The 24,470-nt window shown below is 41.0% G+C and overlaps 2 protein-coding genes across 6 annotated transcripts in view; both read left to right on the plus strand.

The window, feature by feature from the left end:
• LOC146584979 (ovalbumin-like) overlaps positions 1 to 5,291 on the plus strand; it is a 6,971-nt gene extending 1,680 nt beyond the window's left edge. For both annotated transcript variants that reach the window (XM_085323756.1, XM_085323755.1), the window contains exons 3-7: positions 659 to 787; positions 1,591 to 1,708; positions 2,540 to 2,682; positions 2,996 to 3,151; positions 4,817 to 5,291. In XM_085323756.1, the coding sequence (XP_085179882.1) occupies positions 659 to 787; positions 1,591 to 1,708; positions 2,540 to 2,682; positions 2,996 to 3,151; positions 4,817 to 5,218 (948 nt within the window). In that variant the 3' untranslated portion in view covers positions 5,219 to 5,291. The remainder of the gene's footprint in view (positions 1 to 658; positions 788 to 1,590; positions 1,709 to 2,539; positions 2,683 to 2,995; positions 3,152 to 4,816) is intronic.
• A 9,903-nt stretch (positions 5,292 to 15,194) lies between these two features.
• On the plus strand, positions 15,195 to 19,852 carry LOC146584980 (ovalbumin-like). Of its 4 annotated transcripts, XM_085323757.1 has the most exons (8): positions 15,201 to 15,368; positions 15,998 to 16,048; positions 16,399 to 16,413; positions 16,669 to 16,797; positions 17,424 to 17,541; positions 17,809 to 17,951; positions 18,265 to 18,420; positions 19,378 to 19,852. In XM_085323757.1, exons 1-8 carry the CDS (start codon positions 15,201 to 15,203, stop codon positions 19,777 to 19,779), a joined length of 1,182 nt encoding a protein of 393 aa, XP_085179883.1. In that variant the 3' UTR covers positions 19,780 to 19,852. The 4 variants fall into 4 exon arrangements, with proteins under 4 accessions (XP_085179886.1, XP_085179883.1, XP_085179884.1 ...); XM_085323760.1 differs by lacking the exon at positions 16,399 to 16,413 and having other exon boundaries at positions 15,195 to 15,368; positions 15,998 to 16,056; positions 16,662 to 16,797; XM_085323758.1 differs by lacking the exon at positions 16,399 to 16,413.
• Positions 19,853 to 24,470: the final 4,618 nt, after the last annotated feature.

Consider the following 24,470-nt stretch of genomic DNA (forward strand, 5'->3'; position numbering starts at 1 on the left):
CTTTTTCTTTTTCTTCTTTTTTTTTTTTTTTTTTTTTTTTTTTTTAAAGAAAACTAAAGGTAACATCAACTAGAGGTCCTAGTGGCTGGTAATTATCTAGAAAGGAGTAGCTGAACCTAATTTCCCTTTTTAAAAAATGCAGTCCCAGTTTGTGTTTAGCAGTGTGACTTCTTAGATAATCAGCCTACGTCACCTAGAATACCATTCTTAGGGCATTAGACAGTTGATCCAGTTTCCATTATTTTATGAGAAACTTCTTGACTCTCCTATTGTCTAGCCCTCTTCTCACATTCACAACATCCAAATAAAGTTTCCATGAAAATGAAAACTGAAGTGAGAAACTGGAGACTCTGTATCTAGAAGAACTCATCAAGTTTCAATCACTTAAAACAGTATTTTTCTTCAATTAGCACCCTGCTCCTAAGACATATGGTTTCTGATTCATCACTGAGGCTTTCTGTCACCTAGAAATGGTGTCACCACCTTAGTTGCTTATACGGATCATCTGTTCCATGGAGCTTTTAGGCTGTAGTACATGTTGATTTGCAAATGTCTAAACTATGTGTTTTCCCATTTTACTTGTATCTTGTAAGTAGCTCTGCTCCTAGTAAAATAATCTAACACAGTGTACTTTCTTATCTTCTCGTGAACAACTCAGTGTGGCAAGTCTGTGAACATCCATATACTATTTAAAGAACTTCTCTCTGATATCACTGCACCAAAAGCCAATTATTCACTCTACATTGCCAACAGACTCTATGCTGAAAAGACATGTCCAATCCTACCGGTGAGTATACGTCACAGTAATTTCTTGCTAAGCCCAGTATAAACCCGAAATCCAGGAGCACTGCCTAAGGAATGGGATGTGTTAACCACATACTCCTCACTGTGGTAGCATTCCATGGCTTTTGGGGCACAGCYCTGAAAATAGCTTGAATGGATAGCAATTCCAGACAAAAAGATGGGCCTATTCAAAAAATGAATGGCTTAATAAATGAAATTACTTGGGATATGGTATATCTCCCCCTCTAGCCCCCACACTCCCCCCCCAAAAAAAACTTTTCACCATAATATGTATTTTTTTTCTTTTTGTGGGATATAATTTGATTTCAGGGCATTTCTTGGCTTCAAAATCCACCCTCAAAAACAGCTTTTGAAAGTGTCAACATCTTTTACTTGACATTTTCAAAGCAAAACATACAAAATATCCTAAATCAAAGCAACTTCTTATTTTGAAATTTAATAAGGAAAAATACTTCAAAAGAAAGAGCAGACATAATGATAAGAAAATACTCCTCGGTGGACCTGAAATAATGTTTTTGCACCAAGCTTTGTTCAAGAAAACATTTCAAAATGTTGAACACATGCTTTTAGCTGATTAAGTAAGAAAAATGTCAGATTTGAAAATGTCAGGAATTAGAACAATTTTTCTGGCCAGTTTTAATAGTTTGCTCTAGTAAGTAAGCAATAGAGAACAAGGTGAATGTGCAATTACTATGCAAATTAAGAGTCCTTTTATAAATATTTATTTTACCTTCTGCTGTTTTTAAAGACTGGCTGGTTTGGTGGCTGTCGTTGCTGTCGTTACAGATATACTTAAAATGTGTGAAGAAACTGTACAGAGCAGGTCTGGAAATGATCAACTTCAAAACAGCATCAGATCAAGCTAGACAGCTTATTAATGCCTGGGTGGAAAATCAGACAAATGGTAAGGTCAGAGAAGATTTTGGAATATAATTCCCTGTGGCTGCTGTATTTGAACAACTTTGACTGAGTTAGAGAAGAAATTTCTTCCTCTCATCTCCTTTATTAGGTATTTCCTGTGGAAATGGATGAGTTTTTTGCACCTATGTGGCAGTGACTCTGGATTTTTGAATATATCTGGCAAAGGCAGAGGTAGCAGGACATGCACAGCACACAGTTTTTATGACTGGAGAGCTTAAATCAAATAGCTCTAAAACACTGAAATCACTTTACATACATGTACTGGATGTATAAGAAATCAATTTCCAGGACAGAAAGTACTGCACACACTCGGCTGATGGGGGGAAAAGAACGATTTAGGAGCTTGTGATAATTTGTCAGCACTAAGATGGGAGGAGAAACAAGAGTGAAGTGTGCAAAAAGAAGGGTAGTGGGAGACAGCAAATCTATATCCTGTTTCCATCTCCTATTCCTTCTTCAGTATATTAATCTTTTTCCAACCACTAGCTTGAAATATGTCCATGGATCTGTTCCCTTGAATTGGCCTATCTTCTTTCAGAAATGTCTTGCCAGATGCCCAGGTTTAATCATTCTATATCAAATCATTCTCAGGTACCTAATTTCTATGCAGCAGGCCTTGAAAAGCAGGAAATCAAGTCAAGCAACAATATATTAATAGATTTCTCAAATGCAAGAGTAAAGCYATGAAAAAAAAATCACAAGGCAAAAACAACTCCCAACTTCAACCYCATCCCCGTGCCTTCATTGCAGGCATTTGTGCATGCCAAAGGAGAGGTAACTTACAACATGCCACCCTGATTCTTCTTTCTTAAAGGACACATCCAAGACTTCCTTGAACCAGGCTCTGTTGACCTCGATACTGTACTGCTTCTTGTAAATGCCATTTACTTCAAAGGGATGTGGAAGAAAGCGTTCAGGGAAGAAAACACTCAGGAAGCGCTCTTCAGCGTCACAGAGGTAGGGGGGGGCATGGAAGCAGCTTCCAGCCAGGAGGCCAGGCTCTTGATGTTCATGGCCAGCAGGCCGAGTGTTACACATGTGCCACCATGGTCATCACCCCAGTGCTCTAGCTGGGCCCCTGGCTGTCAGCGCCCAAGGAGTGTTTGCAGCTGCTGTGTCTGTCCAGGCTTCCTGACCACAGCAGCAGGCAAGAGGGGAACATGGGGACACATCTCTTCTTCAAAGGCACCTGGCTAAAGAAAGCATTGCTTCCCGGTCACAACTTCTCACGATTCTGCTTTGCTCTGTTTTTCTTTTTTTTCTTCTTTAGCAAGAAAGCAAGCCTGTGCAAATGATGTATCAGAATGCTACATTCAAAGTAGCAGTGGTGGCTGCTGAGAAAATAAAAGTTCTGGAGCTTCCGTATGCCAGTGGAGACCTGAGCATGTTGGTGCTGCTGCCTGAGGATGCCTCCAGCCTGGAGCAGGTAAGGGCCTTGCAGGGGAAGCAGTGGAAGTTATCAGTTCAGTGGCACTTGGCTGCTGCTGTTTTTTTTGCTGTCCACTCCCACCCAGCACCYAGGCTCCCCAGATGAGGGCTGTGCTGGCTGTGCCGGGATGCACAACAGGCTCCCAGGTGTTAGCAGGGCTCAGGTAGGGAATAGCTTCTTAGAGGAGTCCCTTGCCTCAACCTAGTAAATGTGTGTTTCACAGCATAGTGTTGCTGCAGCCCTGTAGAAGAGCATGTAGGTACATTTTAATTTTCTTTTTTTTTCTTTGATAGGGAATTTTATACTCTCTCTGCCCCTATGTGAACTGTAGAGCAAATGTTACTAATACTGATGAGAACGAGGTATTCTTTGAAAAAATCACTAGTAGATTTTTTTCCACAAAATCCTAATAAAATACTATAAATGAACTTATTTCAAAATATTTCTGTGTTTACTTCATTAAGGGATAAAATGAAAAGTTAGAAAAAGCACATTTTAATAAAAGATTCTCCATTTTCCAATGATGAATCTCAACAAGCTGAAGTAACTGATATGCAACACTGTCAATTAAGAGGGTCTAAAATTCAGAGATGACGTGAGATGTAAATGAAATGCATGGAAGATATTTATAATTTCCATGTCAAAAAAAGAGGAAGAATTTTGAGGCTAGTGGGGTGAATGTCAATAGCAGAAGGAATACTTGCAAGAATCCATGAGTATACAAGGACTGAAAATGAACAGTAAAGAAAGTACAAGAAAATATCAAAACTACTTTAAGTCAGATTGAGTTAGTTCTTGTCAAGTAAATGAAAACTGATAGCAAAACTGCTTTTCTCCTTTAAAGAAAAAAAAAGAGCAAAGTAGAGCCATTGTGAGAAAAGAATGCAAAGTTGACATACAGTGCCAAAATTAAATAAACCTTCACCTCCATCTTTAATGCAAGAAAAGATGCAAAACATTTGGGTGAATGCAAAATGCTAATGGCAAACAGGGTAATGTAAATGGCCAAATGCAAGGGAGAAACACAACTAGAAAGATTTATAGGTGCTTAAGTAGTAGTATTATGGATTATYCTTATGCTGGAACTCTAAAGGAACTAACAAATAAAATCAGAATTCCAATATCAATGATTTTAAGTAAAGTTATCAAAATGATACCAAATTACATTTCTATACTCAGGAGAGAGGAAAAAGTGATGCAACCAACTGTATGTAATTCATTATTCTTATTTCAGTAAGCTACCAAAACTATTTTTAAAATAGAGTTATTTAAGACATGGAAGTATTTGCATTTGTTTGGTACTAAACTATACATAAATTCTCATTGAATTTATTGCAAACTCTTTCGTCATCTCACTAATCTGCAAGCCAGCCAAACTGCTTTGCTGTGTTACATGATACACCASTTTAATTGAGAGAAGGAAATGTGCCAGGTGGGCAAGGAAATAAATAAAGAGACAGTGAAATAGTGAAATAGGCAGTAACAGAGAAGTAAATAATAAACTTCAAGAAGGATGACAATAGAATGCACACTGGGGACCTTTCTTTCTTTCTTTCTTTCTTTTCCTTTTTTTCTTTCTTTTTTTCTTTTTCTTTTTTTTATGAGTAGCCTTGCTAAAAATGAATGGTAGGAGGGAATTCATTCCTCTGCCTGTCTCTGCAGCTGGAGAGCACAATCAGCTTTGAAAAACTAACTGAGTGGACCAGCCCCAATATGATGGAAAAGAAGACAGTGAAAGTRTACCTCCCCCGCATGAAGATTGAGGAAAAATATAATCTCACCTCTGTCTTAATGGCTTTGGGCATGACCGACCTGTTCAGCCCTTCGGCCAATCTGTCYGGCATCTCCGCGGCAGAGGCTCTGAAGATGTCCCAGGCTCTCCACAAGGCATCCATGGAAGTCAGTGAAGCAGGCACTGAGGTGGCAGGCTCAACCGGGGCTCTGGGGGAGATCAAACATTCCCCTGTGCCTGAGGAGTTCAGAGCCGACCACCCGTTCCTCTTCTTGATCAAGCACAACCCAACCAACAGCATCCTCTTCTTCGGCAGATATTTTTCCCCTTAAAAAGAGAGACAGCTGGAAATAATGCTTTCCTTCCCCTCAGAAGCAGACCCTCTTTCCTGTAGCATGGTAGCACAACCTCATCTCCTCCATGTATTCTCCATGTGCAAAGCCTCACCTGAAAAAAATGCCCATTTGGGAAGCCTCCACAGCAAAGCCACATCCAAAGATGAGGAGGCAGCACCAAGCATGTCCACTCCTTCTTTTCTCCTACTGCTTTCACGATGATTTGGAGTTGAGCAAAGGCTGAGCAAACAGGAAGCTGATAATGGTGGCACCCACGAGCCAGGAACGGGCCAAGTGATTTTCACTCAGGGAACAAGTTGCAGGCAGGACCCCAAGTCCTTGCAAGTCCCTCACATAGAAAGGCATGGCAGAGATCTTGGTCCCAGTCCCCAGTGAGGTCTTGCTGACTAATGCATGTTGCCAGTGCCTTAAGCAAGGGCTTGGAGACCACCAGTCTCGAGGGGATGCTTGCGGGTAAGATTCTGCTGTGCAGGTTATTAACTGGCTCCTAGGTCAATGCGAACTTTTCTACTTTGCTGTTGGGAAATGGTTTACACGTCCACTCTCACCACAGCTGCCWTCTCACCATGGGCTCCTCACCTAACTCAGAATTTCTTACAAAAGTCTTCCAAAGTCATGGAGAGTCTCCTTTCAACTCCAGAGAAGAGAGGTAAAAAGGTAAAATCCAACACTGCRTAGGTGAAATAATTATATCTTCTCAGAGCTTGTAAATTCAAAGCCTGGTTCAGAGAGCTTTGATCCAGAACTCAGTGAAAACCACAAAGCCAAAGAGYTTCCTGAATGCTTTAAATAAAACATTTTTTTGTATTTCTAAACAAGAAAATTATTGATTAAAACACCTCAAATTCATGAATATTTTGTTTTTTGCAAGAAATACCACAAGTGTTATCTGATCTATCCATGGGAGTTCTGTGAGAACACAGTTTTCCAACATTATTTGAAATCCAAGTCTCTTTCTGTTGAGCTTACTTAACAAGTAATCTTCAATTACTTCTCGGAAAAGTCTCAGATGAAATTCTAAGCTTGACTGCATCGTTCTTCTACCATGAATACAGCTGAACTTCATTGTTCCTATAATACTTCATGGCTGAATCACTTGTTCTGAAGAAACATATGAGAATCCTAATATTTTCTGTCTTCTTCTTCCCGTGTGTCATTGTTCATCTGCAAATGTGGATCTACTGCTCAATGTTATGTTCTGTTTTAATTCTAATGGTACATTATTGATTTTGATGCATAAAATTGATTTTTTTTGTTAACATAATAAAATAAAATCATGAATTCTTGTAATGTGAATTTTAGGGATAAGTCCTGATAAGGCATTATTACATAAATAACAGCTATGAGTTGAATGAATCATGTAGGAATGATGTGTCCTAACTTTTTACAAACATTTTAAAAGTGCTGATTTCAAGTAAAACTCCTTCAAAAGCATGCATCTGGAGTCTGATTACTTTCTGCATTTCAGATTACCGAGAAATAGCCTAGTGGAATCCTGATTTATTCCTATGTATTTTCCAATGCAATTCCAATGAGTATTAAAGATTGACTAACTGTTTCTGTGGTAAATATTTCAAGCAACAACCATTCCAGTAGCTTTGTCATTTCAGATTGTGTCTGAAAATCATATAACATCAAAGACATAAGAAATATACTTGCTTTTTTCAGAAATATAGAATTCAAATCCTTTGGTGATCCACCTTACCTTTTCAAAAACTCTCTTTTTATACAGAAAAGAGTAAACTGACAATTACTCAGAGAAGGATTTCACATCCAGATTCTTGAGAGGAGGAACTCTGTAGTTAATATTGGCTATTTCCATTTTAGCCCATAGTGTGGTGTTATAGGAGCAGATCTGAATAATAAGAGTTAATACTGTAGATCTGGCATCCRAAGTATTTGACTACCATCAGGATATTCACAATATAGACCTAGTTGCTTTTCAGCTGGGGAAAAAAAAAAAAGTATTTTATCAAATACACTTCAATTTTTGTTCCTTAAAAATAAAAGCAACAATATGAACAGTTCCAAGAGAGGTAAAATTTCAAGGTTTATCATAGGTGGTTTATTCATCTTTCTCCTTTTTTGTATCCAAAAGCAGTTAATCCAGTTCTACTAAATTTAAAAGCCAACATACTTGAATAATGAGAAGAATTGAGAAGGATTTCATTGAAGACTAGCCTTTTTGCGATTATTGATCATGTGAAAAGTGCTTAAAGTATAAAGATATTCCTGTGTGACAAATACCATTCCCTGGATGACCATGAAGATTGAAATGAAGAAATGGGTAAAATATGAAAGAATCATGTGGCTTACAAGCAAGAAMAAAGTTTCTCCTTCCTCGAAAAGGAAAACAAGAGGTGAAAAGGGGTGCGTATTCAGCAATACTGAACCAAACCTGCAATCAAATACCTGTCTTGGCCTGGACCCAGGCCCAGACCACCACAGACCATGTAAGAGACACAATATTTAATGTCACGGGGAAGGTGTTCACTGAGTAGGAGGCAGTGGGACTAGCAAGTGGGATGATGAACACCTGCTGTGGCCTCCAAGCTCTCCAAAATTCCATGGAGATTTGGGAGAAGCAGCTCTTCCTGTGCCCCAGAGAGACACTGCTCTGATCCCTCACCTGAGGAGAAAGAGCAATGCGGACAGGCACAGAGGCTCCAGGGCATGTGGCCAGACCTCAAATACAGCCTGAGCACCTCTGCACCTTCTTCCATAAGGTTTCATTTCCCAGGCAGGCTTTTGGTTCTCATGACAACAGGCAAATGGTCATATTTCCTTTCAAAAATGCTCCAAGTGTTTACTGTTTACTCCAGAAATTTTTATTTGAAAAAGACTGACTGGCATAAATCTTGAAAGCTTCCCTATTGACAAAGGTTACTGACATTTTGCCAGTTTGTTTTCTGGAGAAATGGTCCCCTGTTTCTTGGCTAGTCTGCCTTGCAGCCTCAGGCAGAAAGCTTGACAGCTAGCATATGGTGTACAACACAAAGCCTGAAACTTTCTGCATCTTGCAGTCCAGCTAACAAATTTTCAGAAAGAATGAAATGAGTTCCAGTTATCTCCCAGTATGAGGAGATGCTGCTCCCTGTGCAACATGGAACCACCACTCCTCTGTAGGATTTGCCATACACTTCCATTCCAAGTGCCTTGTCTACCCCACAATACTTTCTTCGGACGTTACTCTGCAATAGTCCTGCTCTCTCTCTTTCTCTCTCTCTCTCCCCTCTCTTGTAATTTTCCCCTACACTTATCACAGAATCACAGAATAGATGAGGTTGGAGAGGACTTCTAGAGATCATCTAATCCAATCCCCCAGCTCAGAGCAAGGTCAACTAGGACACGCTGCTTAGATTCATGTCCATTCAGGAATTCAGTATCTCCTGAGGATGGAGACTCCACAGCCTCTCTGAGCCTCTGAGCCACCTGTTCCTGTGCTTGACTACTCTCACTATACAAAAGTCTCTTAGAAGGTTTCAGTAGAAGGTCTGGTATTTCAGTTTGTGCCCATTCCCTCTCTTCTATTCCCTGAATACCACTGAGAAGAGCGAGGCTCCATAGTTTTTAAACCTTCCCATCTGATATTTACACACATAGATAAGATCCCTCCTGAGCCTTCTCTTCTCCAGGCTAAACACTTGCAGTCTTTCCGAGCATCTCCTCRTAGGACAGATACTCCTACCTCTTAATCATCTTTGTGGGCCTTTGCAGGACTCACTCCAGTGGTTCTACAGCTCTTTTGTCCTGGGAAGACTAGAACTGGACACAGCACTCCAGGTGTGCTCTTCTCAGAGCTAGGAAGAAGGGAAGAATSACCTCCCCCCATCTGGTAATGTTCTGCCTAGTGCTGCCCAGGATGCTGTTGGGCTTCTTTGCTGCCCAGGGCACATTGTTGGCTCATGTTAAACTTGTCATCCTCCAGGACCTGCTRCTCCTTTTTTGCAAAGCTGGCATGATGAGCATTGTACAGTGACACTTCCYCTTCTTGCCTCTTGCGCAGTGGTGTTTCCTGCAGATCTCAGGAAATATATCAAGAATATTAAAAATATTACCACGGCAGAGGAAGGCTTCATGGAGGAATGTCTGTGCTGAAAAAAGAGAACAGTTTTCCCAATTTTGTTTAATAGAAGAAAATGCTGTTATTCCTGGGAGAATGCATTAAGGTGAGTGGTGTTCTGGGCTGGCTTGCAGTGAGCAATGGGAGGGAATGTGGCAGGCAAGGTGACATGAGGAGTGATAGTCACAGGTTGCCATAGACACTCTTCTCTGTGGGGAGGGACCCTGCTCACTCACCTCCTGAATGGCACAGCCCAAGGACTAGCTGTGCCAACATCAGTAGCCAACTGCCCTGAAGGGTATCTACATCAGGCATAAGGGCCTGGTTATCCATGCTGCCTCCTTAAGCCTCAGTGAAGCAAAATCACCCCAGGCCTTRCTCTGCCTGCCAGCTGATCCCAGGGACTTGAGGGATGTCAGAGGGACTCTGCCATACCTCACTGTGTGRTCAAAGGAGATGTCTAATCCAGAGCATGTATGGCAGCAACCACTGTGTGTTGTGTGCTGCCTGCTAAGCAAACACAGAGAGCAGATTTGAGACATTTGCGACAAAGGCTATCATAAGATCCTCCTGTAGGTTTCATCGTCACTGGAGAAAGCCACTCTGATTATGCCAACATTGAGATACAAATGACCTTCTCACAGTTTGTGGAAGATCAAAGTAGCATTGCAGGCAACAATTCTAGTCTCTTCAGGATGGCACAGTGCTGTGCAGGTGGGCTATGCCCCAGCTTCAAGGAGTTTGACCGGACAGCTCATTTGGTTTGCACTGGGGAAGGGCCACAGTCCCAAAGAGCAGCTGAGAGGAAAACCTTCATTGATAGCTACAGAGCCAAGGCCTRTGAARAAYCATCAAAGCCATCACTGTCAGTCACTCTGGGCAAGAGGATTTCTCACATTCTCTTTGAATGGCTCCTGCTGTCCCTCACAGAAAGGAAGCTTCCRGAGGCACAACGTGGACCCAAGACAAACACAAAACAATTAACGATTAACATGCTCCTTTGCACTGGCAAAACAGCGGGTGCAAGGATGAGAACAAAATTCTGAGTTCTGCATAGGTATTTGTGATTGGGTGGGAGGCTTTGATCTGTGAGCTGACCTGAACTTTGTATCCTTTTGAGTGTCTTTTTTATTCTCAGGTGTCCAAGGCTCAGSTACTCAAGAGTCTRTTGGTTTAGGGACAGCTCCACAATGAAATGCCTGGCAGAGCAAAGGGCAGCAGAGTCTTAGTTGACCTCTTTCCTGGGACAAGCATTGTCAAACAAGGATGTGGGACAAAACACATAATTTTGTGCTTGTACTGCATTACAGAGGTATGCTGGACAAGGCACTTCATTACCAGGCAACTTTTGAACCTTAGAAAGCCTTCCTTAACATCTTCAGACTTCATGACAGGTCTAAAGGTGCTGAGTGGATTATACRTGACTCTTCTATGCTGATTATTCTGCACTCTTGGCTAATCATGATCAAGATTTTCCTTTACTCTAGCACTGACTTTGTTGCTTTTGYAAGTTGCTTTGAATTTACCATTTATTTAACCAACAAAAAGAAAGGAAGAATAACAACAACAATAACCCTGCTCATGTATTAACAGGATTCTGTAGGAGAGTCTTCTTTATCCAGTGGCAAAGGAAAAAATTCCTTTCATCAATGAGYATATTTAACTCAGAAGTGTTTTGGAAACTCTGTTATTACTAAGTGCATTAATGCTTCAAATCGGATGATACTATGAAACAACTAGAGTGACTGACTTGATATCTTTGTAGACACTAAATTACAGGCTGTATGTGACGATACAAACATATGATTCAGGTAGATGGTGCACAAATGCTGAGGTGACTCATATGTGGTGAGTTGGAGTGTACTGCTAGACATTTTGGTCATCAGAGAGAAAGATTCAAGCCATGCTCAGAAGTTAGTGTTGACAGGGTACAATATACTGGATAATCCTTTGATTTCTGAGCTGTAAAGGATACAATGGGCCACTGCAATGGATGTTAATACCTGTTTGAACAGAGACAAAGCATTCCTAATCAGGAGAGGCAGAAGAGGCAGCAGCCGCAGGAACTGCCTGTGGTTAGGAGAGCATTCTGAAATCTGTGCTTGAAGGTGTTCATCATGCATAGACACATGCACCACCTGACTCATYTTTACACTAGCATGACAATGCCATCTTCAGCTAAAAGGGACTCACAACAGTGGTGACTGGTTTACATACTGCCCAAGGGAGAGACTTTGCCATAAATATGCAGTGATGGACCACCAGAGTGAGTCAGGGCCTAACGTTTATTCCTCAAAAGAATTTTTGTTGTATAGCAATGGCTGCAGCAGATGGGCTACAAACTGTGCCATTAGAGTACTATTCGTATGTAAGTGCACCAGTCCAGACTGAAGTCTTCACTGCTATCTGGCATCTTTAACTGAACAGGACTAGGACTAATGAGGACTGTGTTAGGAAGAAATACATGAACAATTCAGAGGCTTTCCACTTGTACAAATGACTAAAAAGGTTAAGAATTCCAGCCCTTCTCTCCAGAGAGCATAATTTACTCCAGACATTTTCAGAAGTTTTTTATATATTGACCTTGGATTTCTGTTKTAAAATCACATGACATTTAGAGAGGTCAAACTATGTTCTTTATTGTCCWTTCAGTCTTTTATTTCAAAGGAATTACATGATTGCATTATGCTTGCTATTGTATATTATAACTGTCCTGCAGACCATGAACATTTCTYCAGCTAGTTTGTTCACGTGAGGTACCATGAAGTTATTCATGAAAGGTCTATAAGAATGGCTTGTGTATGTAAAAAAGGCACATTTTGAACCTAGCATCTAGTGCTATGACCTGTAGAGAACAAAAAGAGCAACTGATTCTAAATCACCTTTCAAAATTTTAACTACAATTCAAATTCTTTTCTCCTAATGTCTGACTGGGGTCTGAATATCCCAGAGTCTGACTTTAAAAAGCAACAGAATTTTCTCTCTTCTCTGTTCAACCTCTCTTTCTCCAGCCATGCCGTTCTTCGGCTCTTAAATGCTTCTGAATACAGATGCTCTAACATTGCTTTTGAAATTAAAATGTATCCCCATAATATGGCCACTGGTGGTTTTATTCCTCTGACATAGTGCGTATGCTATAACTATGTGTGTGAGTTCCAAGYCAAATTGCTATAGGATGAAAAATTGTGCTCTATGGAGCATTGTGTTAGTGGTGTCTTGCAGTGCAGGTTGCAAGTGGCACCACGCACAAGAAACGGACAATTACAGGCAAGTTTTCACAGAGTAATTTATCTGAATATTATTATATTTTGGAAGTAACATTTGAAGGATGTGTTATTCTCCAAGCTCCTGGTAGYAGAAGTTTCTCCTTTCCTCAGCAGCTGCTATGGATTCTGGAGACAAAGGAATTTATTAGTGATTTGGCAATCCATCCACTACTAGAAGTCAGAAAATTTGTGGTAAATACAGTGTGGGAATATGGCAGCAAGCAGTCCTGCATGTCCTGCTCTTACCAAACTTTGTTCGTTCACAGAATGCTGACTCTGAGGGGCATCTGGCCTGCCATTACTCATTAAAGATGAGTAATAAGAAAATTAGCTCAAAATTCCTTACAGACATTCTGCAACACTTAATTTCTCATCTTTTTGGKTTGTGCTTTCACTAGCCATGCCACATTATTTGCTGCCATAACCAACCATGTTTARTATTCCACTTTATCCTCCGTCCTCTCCTGCAAGGTGTTACACACTATGAAATTATCTGATTCTGGAGATTTTAGGATGAAATCCCCCCTTTTTTTTTCTTCTTTTCTCTCTCTCTCTTTTTTTTTTAAGGACTGGAGTTATTCCAAGTAAAAGTGCCTGTTTGGCCAAAAGTTCCGTCCATAATTTTATTGGATAAACATAGAACAGGCAGCATGGGGCGTGTCACAAAATTACACAAGATATATTTCAAGGAGCTCAGCAAAGCTGTCCTAAATATAGCTCAGAAGCTGTACCATTACCCTTCAAGGTGAAGTAGATAAGGTAAGCATTTCTTTCAACTGTGATTGGAGCTTTAACTTGCAATTTTCTAAAATGATCTCAAAACGCAGAAAAAATAACGGAACATTATGTTTGAGATTTTCAAGGTCAGTTGAAGAAACAAATAATGAAAGAATGGCTTCTGCAGAAGCCTCCTCTCACCTTCCTATGTGTGTTTATTATCTTTTTACCATTTCTCATTTTGCCATATGTAAAGTATTTGTTTGTACGAGTCTAAGTTTGCATGCTTCTTAATTCTTCCACAGTCAAGAGCTGGTGTTATGTTAAGACAGCCTTTTCCCCATTTCCTCTATCCCTTTGATTTCTCATTTAGAATTAAAAGATAAAATTGAATTTGTCTAAAATCAGAAGAAGGAAACTAAAGCTCAGTTGCAGGGTTTACTGAGTATACCGAATGAAGTTAAGGAATGAAGCATGGTCAGGTTCCTGACAGCACCATAYTGCAGAACTATGCTATCTTTAATAGTTACATTTGCTGGAAAAAAAAATTGTTTCATGAATGTGTTTCTTCACTAGAACCATAAATGGATCTTAAAACTCAAAATATGAAACCTAGGGGATTTGGTAAATAATCCAAAAATCTATCTTCAGTCACCTACACAAGCGGCTGGATTCAGAGAGATACTAAGCATTCATCATTCTCATGAATACTATCAGGGGAACAGCTAAACACACTGTTGTCCAAATTATCCCACTTTAACTAATGACTATCACATGACTGCACTGTCTCCAGAGGTGCTGGGCTACATTTGGCACAGGTGAAATTCTACCCTAGTAAAGCTCTTCCTGCTCGTCAGAAAATGTGGGAGGATGTAAGAGTATAAACACAATACAGGTGCATTAGAGTCTGTAGTGCTGTATTGTCTACTCTGTGCTGTCTTCTTTACTGAAACAATTATTTTTCACTRTCAGATGTTGAAATGTTAGGTGGTAAAGCTATAAGCAAAAATTTCAAAAGAATGTCAGAAAAAATGCAGAAAACAATATATAATTTAAATACTTAAGTTGTAAGGTCTCTCTGCAAGAGTAGACAGGCACTGTTTCATTAAAAGGTAAATTCTATAGAAAAGATGATAACAAAAAAATAACTCCTAAAAAAAAAGCCAGCCAAACAAAGTGAGATATAATTGAATCAACACGGAATGGAACATATACTGCAGTTATAGATGTAAAACTAGATGAATACAGTAAATCGTTTGCCATCTTTGCCTCCATTATCCTATTTAAGAAATAAAGGTAATAGTATTTACACTTGAGACCTCTGATAAAGTGTGTGGTGTATGAACTCAACTGTGACTTACACCAGGGTGAAATCTAGCGAAACACCTGCCGTTACTTCAAACTTCACATTGTACATTAGAATTAGCTGCAGTTTGGATCAGAGGTAGCTGATCAGTTAACTGATATTATAGATRATATTAGAAAGCATAGTGAAGCATTTTATTTGGAGACTGTCATGAAGATTCTGAGAGCAAAATTAGATACATTTTTTTCTTTAAAAAATGAAAAAACACTGCCAAAGAACCTCTTCCATGGTAACAAAAATTCTTTGTTCTATTTTCAGCAATACGGTATACATGTACAGAGAAGATAATATCCTTCCATTTGATGTATAACTGATACCCTCCAGCATTTTGATTATCCAAGAATCCAAAAGCATCTTTTAAATCTACATCAACGAATTTTCTTTACAAATACACACACACACAAACACACACACACACACAAACACAAACATGCACTAAGCTCAAGGGTTGAAGTGCCTTGCCTTTCTCCCATTACAATTAATACTAAACTTCATCATTATAAAGTCAGACTATTTCTGTTTATTCTAGACAGTACTGATTTCACAATGGGATCCATAAGTGCAGCAAATGCAGAATTTTGCTTTGATATGTTTAAAGAGCTGAAAGTCCACCATGTCAATGAGAACATCTTCTATTCTCCCCTGAGCATCATTTCAGCCCTGTCCATGGTCTATCTGGGAGCAAGAGGCAACACTGAATCTCAGATGGAGAAGGTAAGTAAGTCACTTCTGTGAATGTAAATGGCTTCTGCTTGCCATTTCTGCTAAGTGCCATCATTGCAACAGATTACTGCTGCAGATTTCTCACATATTTTCATACACTAGATAAGCCAAGAAAATGTAGAACTGGATCTAGAGTTTTTAAAGCTAGAGAACATTCTAAAATAAGATGTGTATTTTCACTGTAGGCRGCATTTATTTTTGAGAAAAATCAAAAAAGATCTCAAGGATCAATGGATCACCATCCAGAAAATTTTATTACATGATTTTTTCAAAGTTCAGACYTTTGATACTCTGTCCAGACACTCTGTTAAGATTTTTTTTTTGCTTAAAAAATATAAATCCCAAGAAAAGAGGACGAAAGAGGTAACATTATTATCAGTACATAATATAATAAAACAGTTGATTTCTAGATGTTTAATGGAAAAGAAAGATCATCTAAGCAAAGAATGGAATTCACAGTTTCTCAGAAAGCAACATGAGATATGAACAAGTTCACCTATAACTTTTTAGCATTTAATTTTTCCGAGCCAACAGCTTTACCTCAAATCAGTTGTAAATCTCAAATGCATAMCACTTTTTGTCAAATCTGTAGTTTCTACTCCTGGTATTTCCTATTGCAGGTTCTTCACTTTGATAATATTACAGGAGTTGGAGGTACTACTGAGTCCCAGGTATGGAAATAACTTCACCTCCCTTTCTGTCTCATTGTCTCCTCAGAACAAAACTAGAATTGCTTTGACAGTATTCCTAGTAGTTCCAGTCCCAATGAAAACCTGTTAGTGCCCACAGACCAATGAGATGTATACCAAGGAGAGAAGGAAGGGCTAATCCTCACAATAGTTTAAAAACCAGAGAAAGAACGTAGATTACACATGCTGCACTAGTCARATAGTAAGATGGGGACAGAAGCTTTGGACATTTGGGTGAGTAAAAGGGACTCAGCACCTGGAGCCAGGGTACAGCAGCCACATTGCAGCTGAAAAACCTCAAAATTGGGGCAGGAAGATGCTGTTCAGAAAAGGTCCTGAAAAACTCAGTGGCTAGAAAACAACTGCACTCCTACAAGAAACACATTTCAGGGGACTTATCTTGAGAAGGGGGATCTTAGCATAGCAATGAACAATCACCATGGCAGCTGATTTACCAAAGAGACATCCTAGGGTCTCCTYGAGCCTGTAGAGAGAACCTCACTGTGGCCCAATTCCCATCAGTGGGAAAGTTCTTCAGTGTCTGACTTTGTAGATAGGAAGAGGTTAACACAAGGTATCTTCTTCTTTTCATGGCACCTCAGTGTGGAACTTCAGAATACATCCACAAGTCATTTAAGGATCTTCTCTCTGACATCACTATGCCAAATGCGAGTTATTCACTCAAGACTGCTGACAGGATCTATGTTGAAAAGACATATCCAATTCTTCCGGTGAGTGGTTCTGCARCCTGATGTGAGAATAATTCCCTGTAGTAGCATAAACTATTCCTATGTTACAACAGCTATAGGAGGTAATTGTAGAGCTATTCACTCATCAGAACATGATTTTCAATAATATAGTTTTTGAGGGAGAAAATTGAAGTACATTTTGTGACCTGAAAACAGTGAAGGCTGAAATTGTCAAAAATATTTTGTTCTCTTTTTTTCTAAGCCAAATATAAACTTCCCAGTCAAAGGGAGCTCCTGCTGTAAAATCAAAGCACAAAAAAAGTAACATAGAATTCAAAATAGAAAGTGGGCATGAGGAAAAGAAAATCAATACTGCCTGAGCAGAATGAATGTCTGGTAAATTTAAAGTACTTTTGATAAAACGAAGGACATAATTGAAAAATTTAACTTAGAATCCTGCCCAAAGAAAACATGCCAATATAAATACATGAAATAGACTGTCTTGTGCAGCTTCAATATTCAGTTAGAGCAAGACAGCTGTATCTGACACAGCATGAAGCTAGAAGTGCAAGGTTATTTAATCATATTGTTTATTTCAGTCTTGCATTTCMCATTCCTGCATTTTTAAGTTCTCATTGTTCTGATAAATGCARTCCTTCTGCTTACAGGAATACTTAAAGTGTGCAGAGAAATTCTACAAAGCTGGACTGGTAGAAGTTGACTTCAAAACAGCTACAGAAGAAGCAAGAAAGCTCATTAATTCCTGGGTGGAGAAAGAGACAAGTGGTAAGAGCAAGTACAGTACTAGCAGATATTTTATCCTAATACCACAGTTTACATCCCTGTCTTCCCCTCTCCATCTAGTCTAAACAGAGGAGGTTGAGCAACAGCAGGTTGATAGACCTTTGAGATGCAAGATTAGTGCTATGAAAACAAAGCTCCAAAGGACAAATACAACTCCCAGCCCCATCCCCGTGCCTTCATTGCAGGCATTTGTGCATGCCAAAGGAGAGGTAACTTACAACATGCCACCCTGATTCTTCTTTCTTAAAGGACACATCCAAGACTTCCTTGAACCAGGCTCTGTTGACCTCGATACTGTACTGCTTCTTGTAAATGCCATTTACTTCAAAGGGATGTGGAAGAAAGCGTTCAGGGAAGAAAACACTCAGGAAGCGCTCTTCAGCGTCACAGAGGTAGGGGGGGGCATGGAAGCAGCTTCCAGCCAGGAGGCCAGGCTCTTGATGCCCATGGCCAGCAGGCCGAGTGTTACACATGTGCCACCATGGTCATCACCCCAGTGCTCTAGCTGGGCCCCTGGCTGTCAGCGCCCAAGGAGTGTTTGCAGCTGCTGTGTCTGTCCAGGCTTCCTGACCACAGCAGCAGGCAAGAGGGGAACATGGGGACACATCTCTTCTTCAAAGGCACCTGGCTAAAGAAAGCATTGCTTCCCGGTCACAACTTCTCACGATTCTGCTTTGCTCTGTTTTTCTTTTTTTTCTTCTTTAGCAAGAAAGCAAGCCTGTGCAAATGATGTATCAGAATGCTACATTCAAAGTAGCAGTGGTGGCTGCTGAGAAAATAAAAGTTCTGGAGCTTCCGTATGCCAGTGGAGACCTGAGCATGTTGGTGCTGCTGCCTGAGGATGCCTCCAGCCTGGAGCAGGTAAGGGCCTTGCAGGGGAAGCAGTGGAAGTTATCAGTTCAGTGGCACTTGGCTGCTGCTGTTTTTTTTGCTGTCCACTCCCACCCAGCACCCAGGCTCCCCAGATGAGGGCTGTGCTGGTTGTGCTGGGATGCACAAAAGGCTCCCAGGTGTTAGCAGGGCTCAGGTAGAGAATAGCTTCTTAGAGGAGMCCCTTGCCACAATCTAGTAAAAATGGGTTCTTTATTTGATATTTGAATCATCARTTACACTACCAGCATATTTAAACAGTAAAAAGAGAAACCTCATCTGATTGCCTTATGTCACTGGTCTGGTCTTAATGCATTTTGAAGGAGAATTTAAAGAAAGACTCAGTAAGAATAGGGAGAGGAATGCAAAAGGAGAAAGTGATTTTACCAAAAAGGAATTGTAGAAAGAAAACTAGAAAATCTTATTCATAAACTGACTTGCAAGATAAGGATGCTGTTACACATTAAACCTTCCAATAGGGCACTCAGCGCTCTGCTCAACAAGAAAATGTTTTCCAGGGAAAAAGAAAGAAAAGGAAGAGTTAAGAAAACATTCAAACAAAACATTCCTTTTCTAGAAGGAAGATGGGAAGAGCACAATTGGAAGGGAACTAAGATGAGGGATGTGACTGATAAGTAAATCGAGGAACAGTTTTGAGACCAATTTGATGTGATGTTTACAAGAACTGCTTTTGAACAAAAGGCTAGGATCTCCTGGAGAAGCTTTCAGATGYCAGAATTCTGGAAAACTTCTTCCAGACAGATGATATCAGGGTATCATCAGGAGGACGTAGACAGCATAAATAAATCCACTTAAGAGAAAGTATTAGTTCTATCATGTACACAAAGGAAATGGGAAAAATTATTAACAAGTAAGTGGTAGAGGCATTGTCACTGATGACACTGCATTCTTGTCTGATTGTTTTCACTCCCCTGCCTGTCTCTGCAGCTGGAGAGCACAATCAGCTTTGAAAAACTAACTGAGTGGACCAGCCCCAATATGATGGAAAAGAAGACAGTGAAAGTGTACCTCCCCCACATGAAGATTGAGGAAAAATATAATCTCACCTCTGTCTTAATGGCTTTGGGTATGACCGACCTGTTCAGCCCTTCGGCCAATCTGTCCGGCATCTCCGCGGCAGAGGCTCTGAAGATGTCCCAGGCTCTCCACAAGGCATCCATGGAAGTCAGTGAAGCAGGCACTGAGGTGGCAGGCTCAACCGGGGCTCTGGGGGAGATCAAACATTCCCCTGTGCCTGAGGAGTTCAGAGCCGACCACCCGTTCCTCTTCTTGATCAAGCACAACCCAACCAACAGCATCCTCTTCTTCGGCAGATATTTTTCCCCTTAAAAAGAGAGACAGCTGGAAATAATGCTTTCCTTCCCCTCAGAAGCAGACCCTCTTTCCTGTAGCATGGTAGCACAACCTCATCTCCTCCATGTATTCTCCATGTGCAAAGCCTCACCTGAAAAAAATGCCCATTTGGGARGCCTCCACAGCAAAGCCACATCCAAAGATGAGGAGGCAGCACCAAGCATGTCCACTCCTTCTTTTCTCCTACTGCTTTCACGATGATTTGGAGTTGAGCAAAGGCTGAGCAAACAGGAAGCTGATAATGGTGGCACCCACGAGCCAGGAACGGGCCAAGTGATTTTCACTCAGGGAACAAGTTGCAGGCAGGACCCCAAGTCCTTGCAAGTCCCTCACATAGAAAGGCATGGCAGAGATCTTGGTCCCAGTCCCCAGTGAGGTCTTGCTGACTAATGCATGTTGCCAGTGCCTTAAGCAAGGGCTTGGAGACCACCAGTCTCGAGGGGATGCTTGCGGGTAAGATTCTGCTGTGCAGGTTATTAACTGGCTCCTAGGTCAATGCGAACTTTTCTACTTTGCTGTTGGGAAATGGTTTACACGTCCACTCTCACCACAGCTGCCATCTCACCATGGGCTCCTCACCTAACTCAGAATTTCTTACAAAAGTCTTCCAAAGTCATGGAGAGTCTCCTTTCAACTCCAGAGAAGAGAGGTAAAAAGGTAAAATCCAACACTGCGTAGGTGAAATAATTATATCTTCTCAGAGCCTGTAAATTCAAAGCCTGGTTCAGAGAGCTTTGATCCAGAACTCAGTGAAAACCACAAAGCCAAAGAGCTTCCTGAATTCTTGTGGGTAAGATTCTTCTGTGCAGGTTATTAACTGGTTCTTATGTCAGTGTCTTCTACTTACCTGCTTGCTAGCTGCTGGGGAGTGGCTACTGGGTGCTCTCTCATCATAACGTCACTCTGAGCCCTTAACTCATGTACTATGCAGCCCCCATCTTTAAGTTGTCTTCCAATCTAATAGACTCATTTAAGTCCTGAAGCAGGGAGATACTCTTGAGGAAGTGTATGATTTTTCACATCTTTATGTATAGAAGTATATATCTGCTCAAAGAAAACATGGATTCAGTACTCATATTCAGGATTGAATAAGGATTTCAGGAAGTAGCTTAGCAAGATTTCCCACTGTTACTGAATACCTCAGGAGGCAGACATTGTGTTTTGATATTTGTGAGAAATTCTGCCACTGCTATTGGGAAACCCAGTACTGATAAATCTCATTTTTCCAAGAGAGTTCTGTGAAACAAAAACAACTTTCAGAATAATCCTGGTCTCCTTCTGTTGAATTCATTGAACAACCACTACTCAATTGATCCCCAGACAACTTTAAAATTCTAAACTGAAGAATACCACCCTTCTTGAAGAAATGCAGTTGGTCTTCTTTGTGCTGCACATACTATAAACCTGTGTCTCTTGTTATTAGAGTGCATACAGAAAGTTTAGCATTTCTTTATAAATCATTATTTGCAATTGCAATGTCTTCCTAACTGATATGACTCCTGTCTTCATTCTAGTGATATAGCATTGATTTCATGAATGTTAATTGGTAGTCCTTGTATTTATCTAATAAAAGCTTTGCAAATTAAATACATTATTACCTATCCTGGGTTACAATATTGCATAACCTGAATAATACCAAATAATGAGTAATGATTATGGACAGAAGTGATTTAGACTATATGCCATTTTCAAAATGAGAATGTACTCACATATGAAGTCACTGATAAATATCTTACATTTTTTTTTGTTTTGAGTTTAAGCAAGGTAAAATCTATAGCTATTGCTCTTACCTTCAGCTCTTCTCAATACCTTGCATCAAGAAACTTTATTCACATTCTGAATTTGCCGTTGTATTTTCAGGTAGCTTTTAAAACTTCCTCTAGATGTCTTCAGTAAATATATCAAGGTGATGCCTAAAAGACATAAAACTTTAAAAACAAGAGAAAATGTTTGTCTGGAAAAGTGGACTGCTTCAACTCCCTCATATCCACAACTGAGCAGTTCATGTTGTTTACCTTAACTGCAGGAAGGCTTCTAACACTATCTCCCACAACAACCTCATAGGCAAGCTAATGAAAAATGGGCTAGAGGAGCAGAAAGTGAGGTGGACTGAAAACTAGCTGAATGGCAGAGTTCAGTGGGTGTGATCAGTAATGCAAACCCTGGAGGAAGGGACAGAATGCAGCAACTTTGCTGATGATCCAAARCTGGCAGGAGTGGCCGATACACCAGAGGTCTGTGCTGCCATTCAGAGGAACCTCAAAAGGCTGGGGACATGGTTAGAAGGGAAGCTCATGAAGTTCAGTTAAAGCAAGCACAGAGTCCTGGGACTAGGCAGGAATAACCCCATGCATGAGTACAGGCTGCGGGCTGACCGGCCTGAAAGCAGCTCTGCAGAGAAGGAYTTGGGAGTCCTGGCAGACAACAGGTTGACCACGAGTCAGCAATGTGCCCCTGTGGCCGAGAAGATCAATGCTGTCCTGGGTTCCACTAAGAAGAGCACTGCCAGCAGGCTGAGGGAGGTGATCCTGCCCCTCTACTCAGCCCTCGTGAGGCCGCATCTGGAGTGCAGTGTCCCATTCTGGGCTCCCCAGTACAAGGGAGACATGGAGCTGTTGGAGAGAGTCCAGTGAAGGGCCACCAAGATGATGAAGGGACTGGAGCACCTCTCATATGAGGAGAGGCTGAGAAATCTGGGATTCTTTGGTCTGGAGAAGAGAAGGCTGGGCGGGGGGGAGGATCTTATCAGTGTATATAAATATCTGAAGGAAGGATGCCAAAAGGATGGGGCCCAGCGATAAGATGGGAGGCAATGTGCACAAACTGAAACACAGGACATTCTGTCTGAACATAAGGAAAAACTTCCTTACCATGAGGGTGACAGAGCACTGGAAYAGGTTACCCAGAGAGGTTGCAAACTCCCCATCCTTGGAGATATTCAAAAGCCATCTGAACAGACTCCTGGGCTCCAGCTGACCTGGCATGAGCATGTGGGCTTGGCCTACATTATTTCTGGAGGTCCCTTCCAATCTCAACCATTCTGTGATTCTGTGAATGATTCATATGAGGAAATCTTTCCCATTGACTGCTGCAAGTGATCATATTCTTTTCAATGATGTGTAGGATAAGTGTGCTTTGTGGCCTAAATGTGTCCTTCCTTCTTATGTTACTTGGAGCAAGGCTGGAGCTGACATATCTACAATTTGGGAAACAACTGATCCATGTGAACATTCCACATTTCTGTGTATTTTGACTTCCTTCAAAGGCCTACCTTCTTCTAACCAAGTCAAATCCATGGCTRAAGTCACAGGACATTGCAGGTGGTATGCTCTAGTCATAGTTGCCAGTGGAACACCATTCAGAGGACCTCTTGGACTCCAAGGTGAAAGCTGTTTTGGGCTCCCAAATATCTGAAAAAGTAGAGCATGCTGAATCAGACTGAAAGTTGTGTATTAGCCCCAGAGAGATTTAATACTGAACGGTAGTTTTTCAGTGATTTAGTTTCTGTTTATTGGGTTTATGGAGCTAAGACTCTTCCATATGGAAAAGAGAGCCCCAGGGGGGATTTTCAGGGAACAGCAGCTCTACAAAGGAAGAGGCCACAGGACTCTGGGTGACAGCCAACTTGGCAGGACAGTGGCTCCACCGACAAAGGATGCAACAGTACAGTTCCCAAGCAAGGCAAGTAGAGGAGGTCCAGTGATTGTAACGGAGTTCCGCCAAGAATTGCCATTGCMGTGGTCACTGGCAAAGTCCATACTGATGAGGGCAAGTCTGAGGTTAAGGCAAGAAATCAAGGCTTCAGGTCAGGGACAGGTCCAGTGATGGCATCCAGGAGCAGCCATAATCCAGTGATGGCCAAACAAGTTTGTAGTGATAAGACAGGTCCAAGGTCATGCCAGGAAGTCAAGTTCATTAGTCATTCTAACTGGAAGACTATCGTACATCGAGGAGTTAGTGATCCACTTAACAGCTGACCTGAGTAGGTGCAGGACTCATGCTCTGCTATGCTGCACATATCACTTGGCCATAGGATAAACTTAGCTACCTAATCATAATGGATTTGGCCCCCATTTTGCAGCTGGAGATTACACCACCAACATATCCTTTTCTTTATCTTGAAGGGAAGCAGTATGTTTTYAGATAAGCATTCTTCTCTTGAAAATAGAAAAGTTAGTTTACTTCTAAGGACATTTTGAAAAAGCTCTAAAGACCACAATGCCAGTGAACCTCTCCACAGATGTTATCTACACAGTGTGCCATGCCTTGACCAGAGTTATGTTTGGTCACTACTCGCATAGCCTTGGGCTCCCAGCATCTGAAGGGACTTAAAACTACCTATGCTATCTCCTTTTTCCTTTTCATGTCACCTCCAATAAATGGCATTTTAATCAATACCTTATAGAGTCTGAGTGCCTTTCTTACTTGGATCCRTAACAGCTGCATTGGTGCATTACAAGGCCATCTGACAGGTAACAAATACACAGAAAATTAAGCCAATTATGGAAGTCCCAGAACTGAAAATAGCCAGTGTCAATGCCCTGATAGCACCAATAGGCCTTAATGGGTCTGACTAGCCTCACCTTGGCTACCCCCACCCCCACTCCCTACCCACTGTGTAGGGGCTCCATTTCAGCCCTGGGTGGCCAGTCACTGTCTGAGCTACA

Source organism: Rhea americana, unplaced genomic scaffold (genome assembly GCF_003343005.1).
Source record: "Rhea americana isolate MKP2758 unplaced genomic scaffold, rheAme1 scaffold_87, whole genome shotgun sequence".
Classification (NCBI taxonomy): Eukaryota; Metazoa; Chordata; class Aves; order Rheiformes; family Rheidae; genus Rhea; species Rhea americana.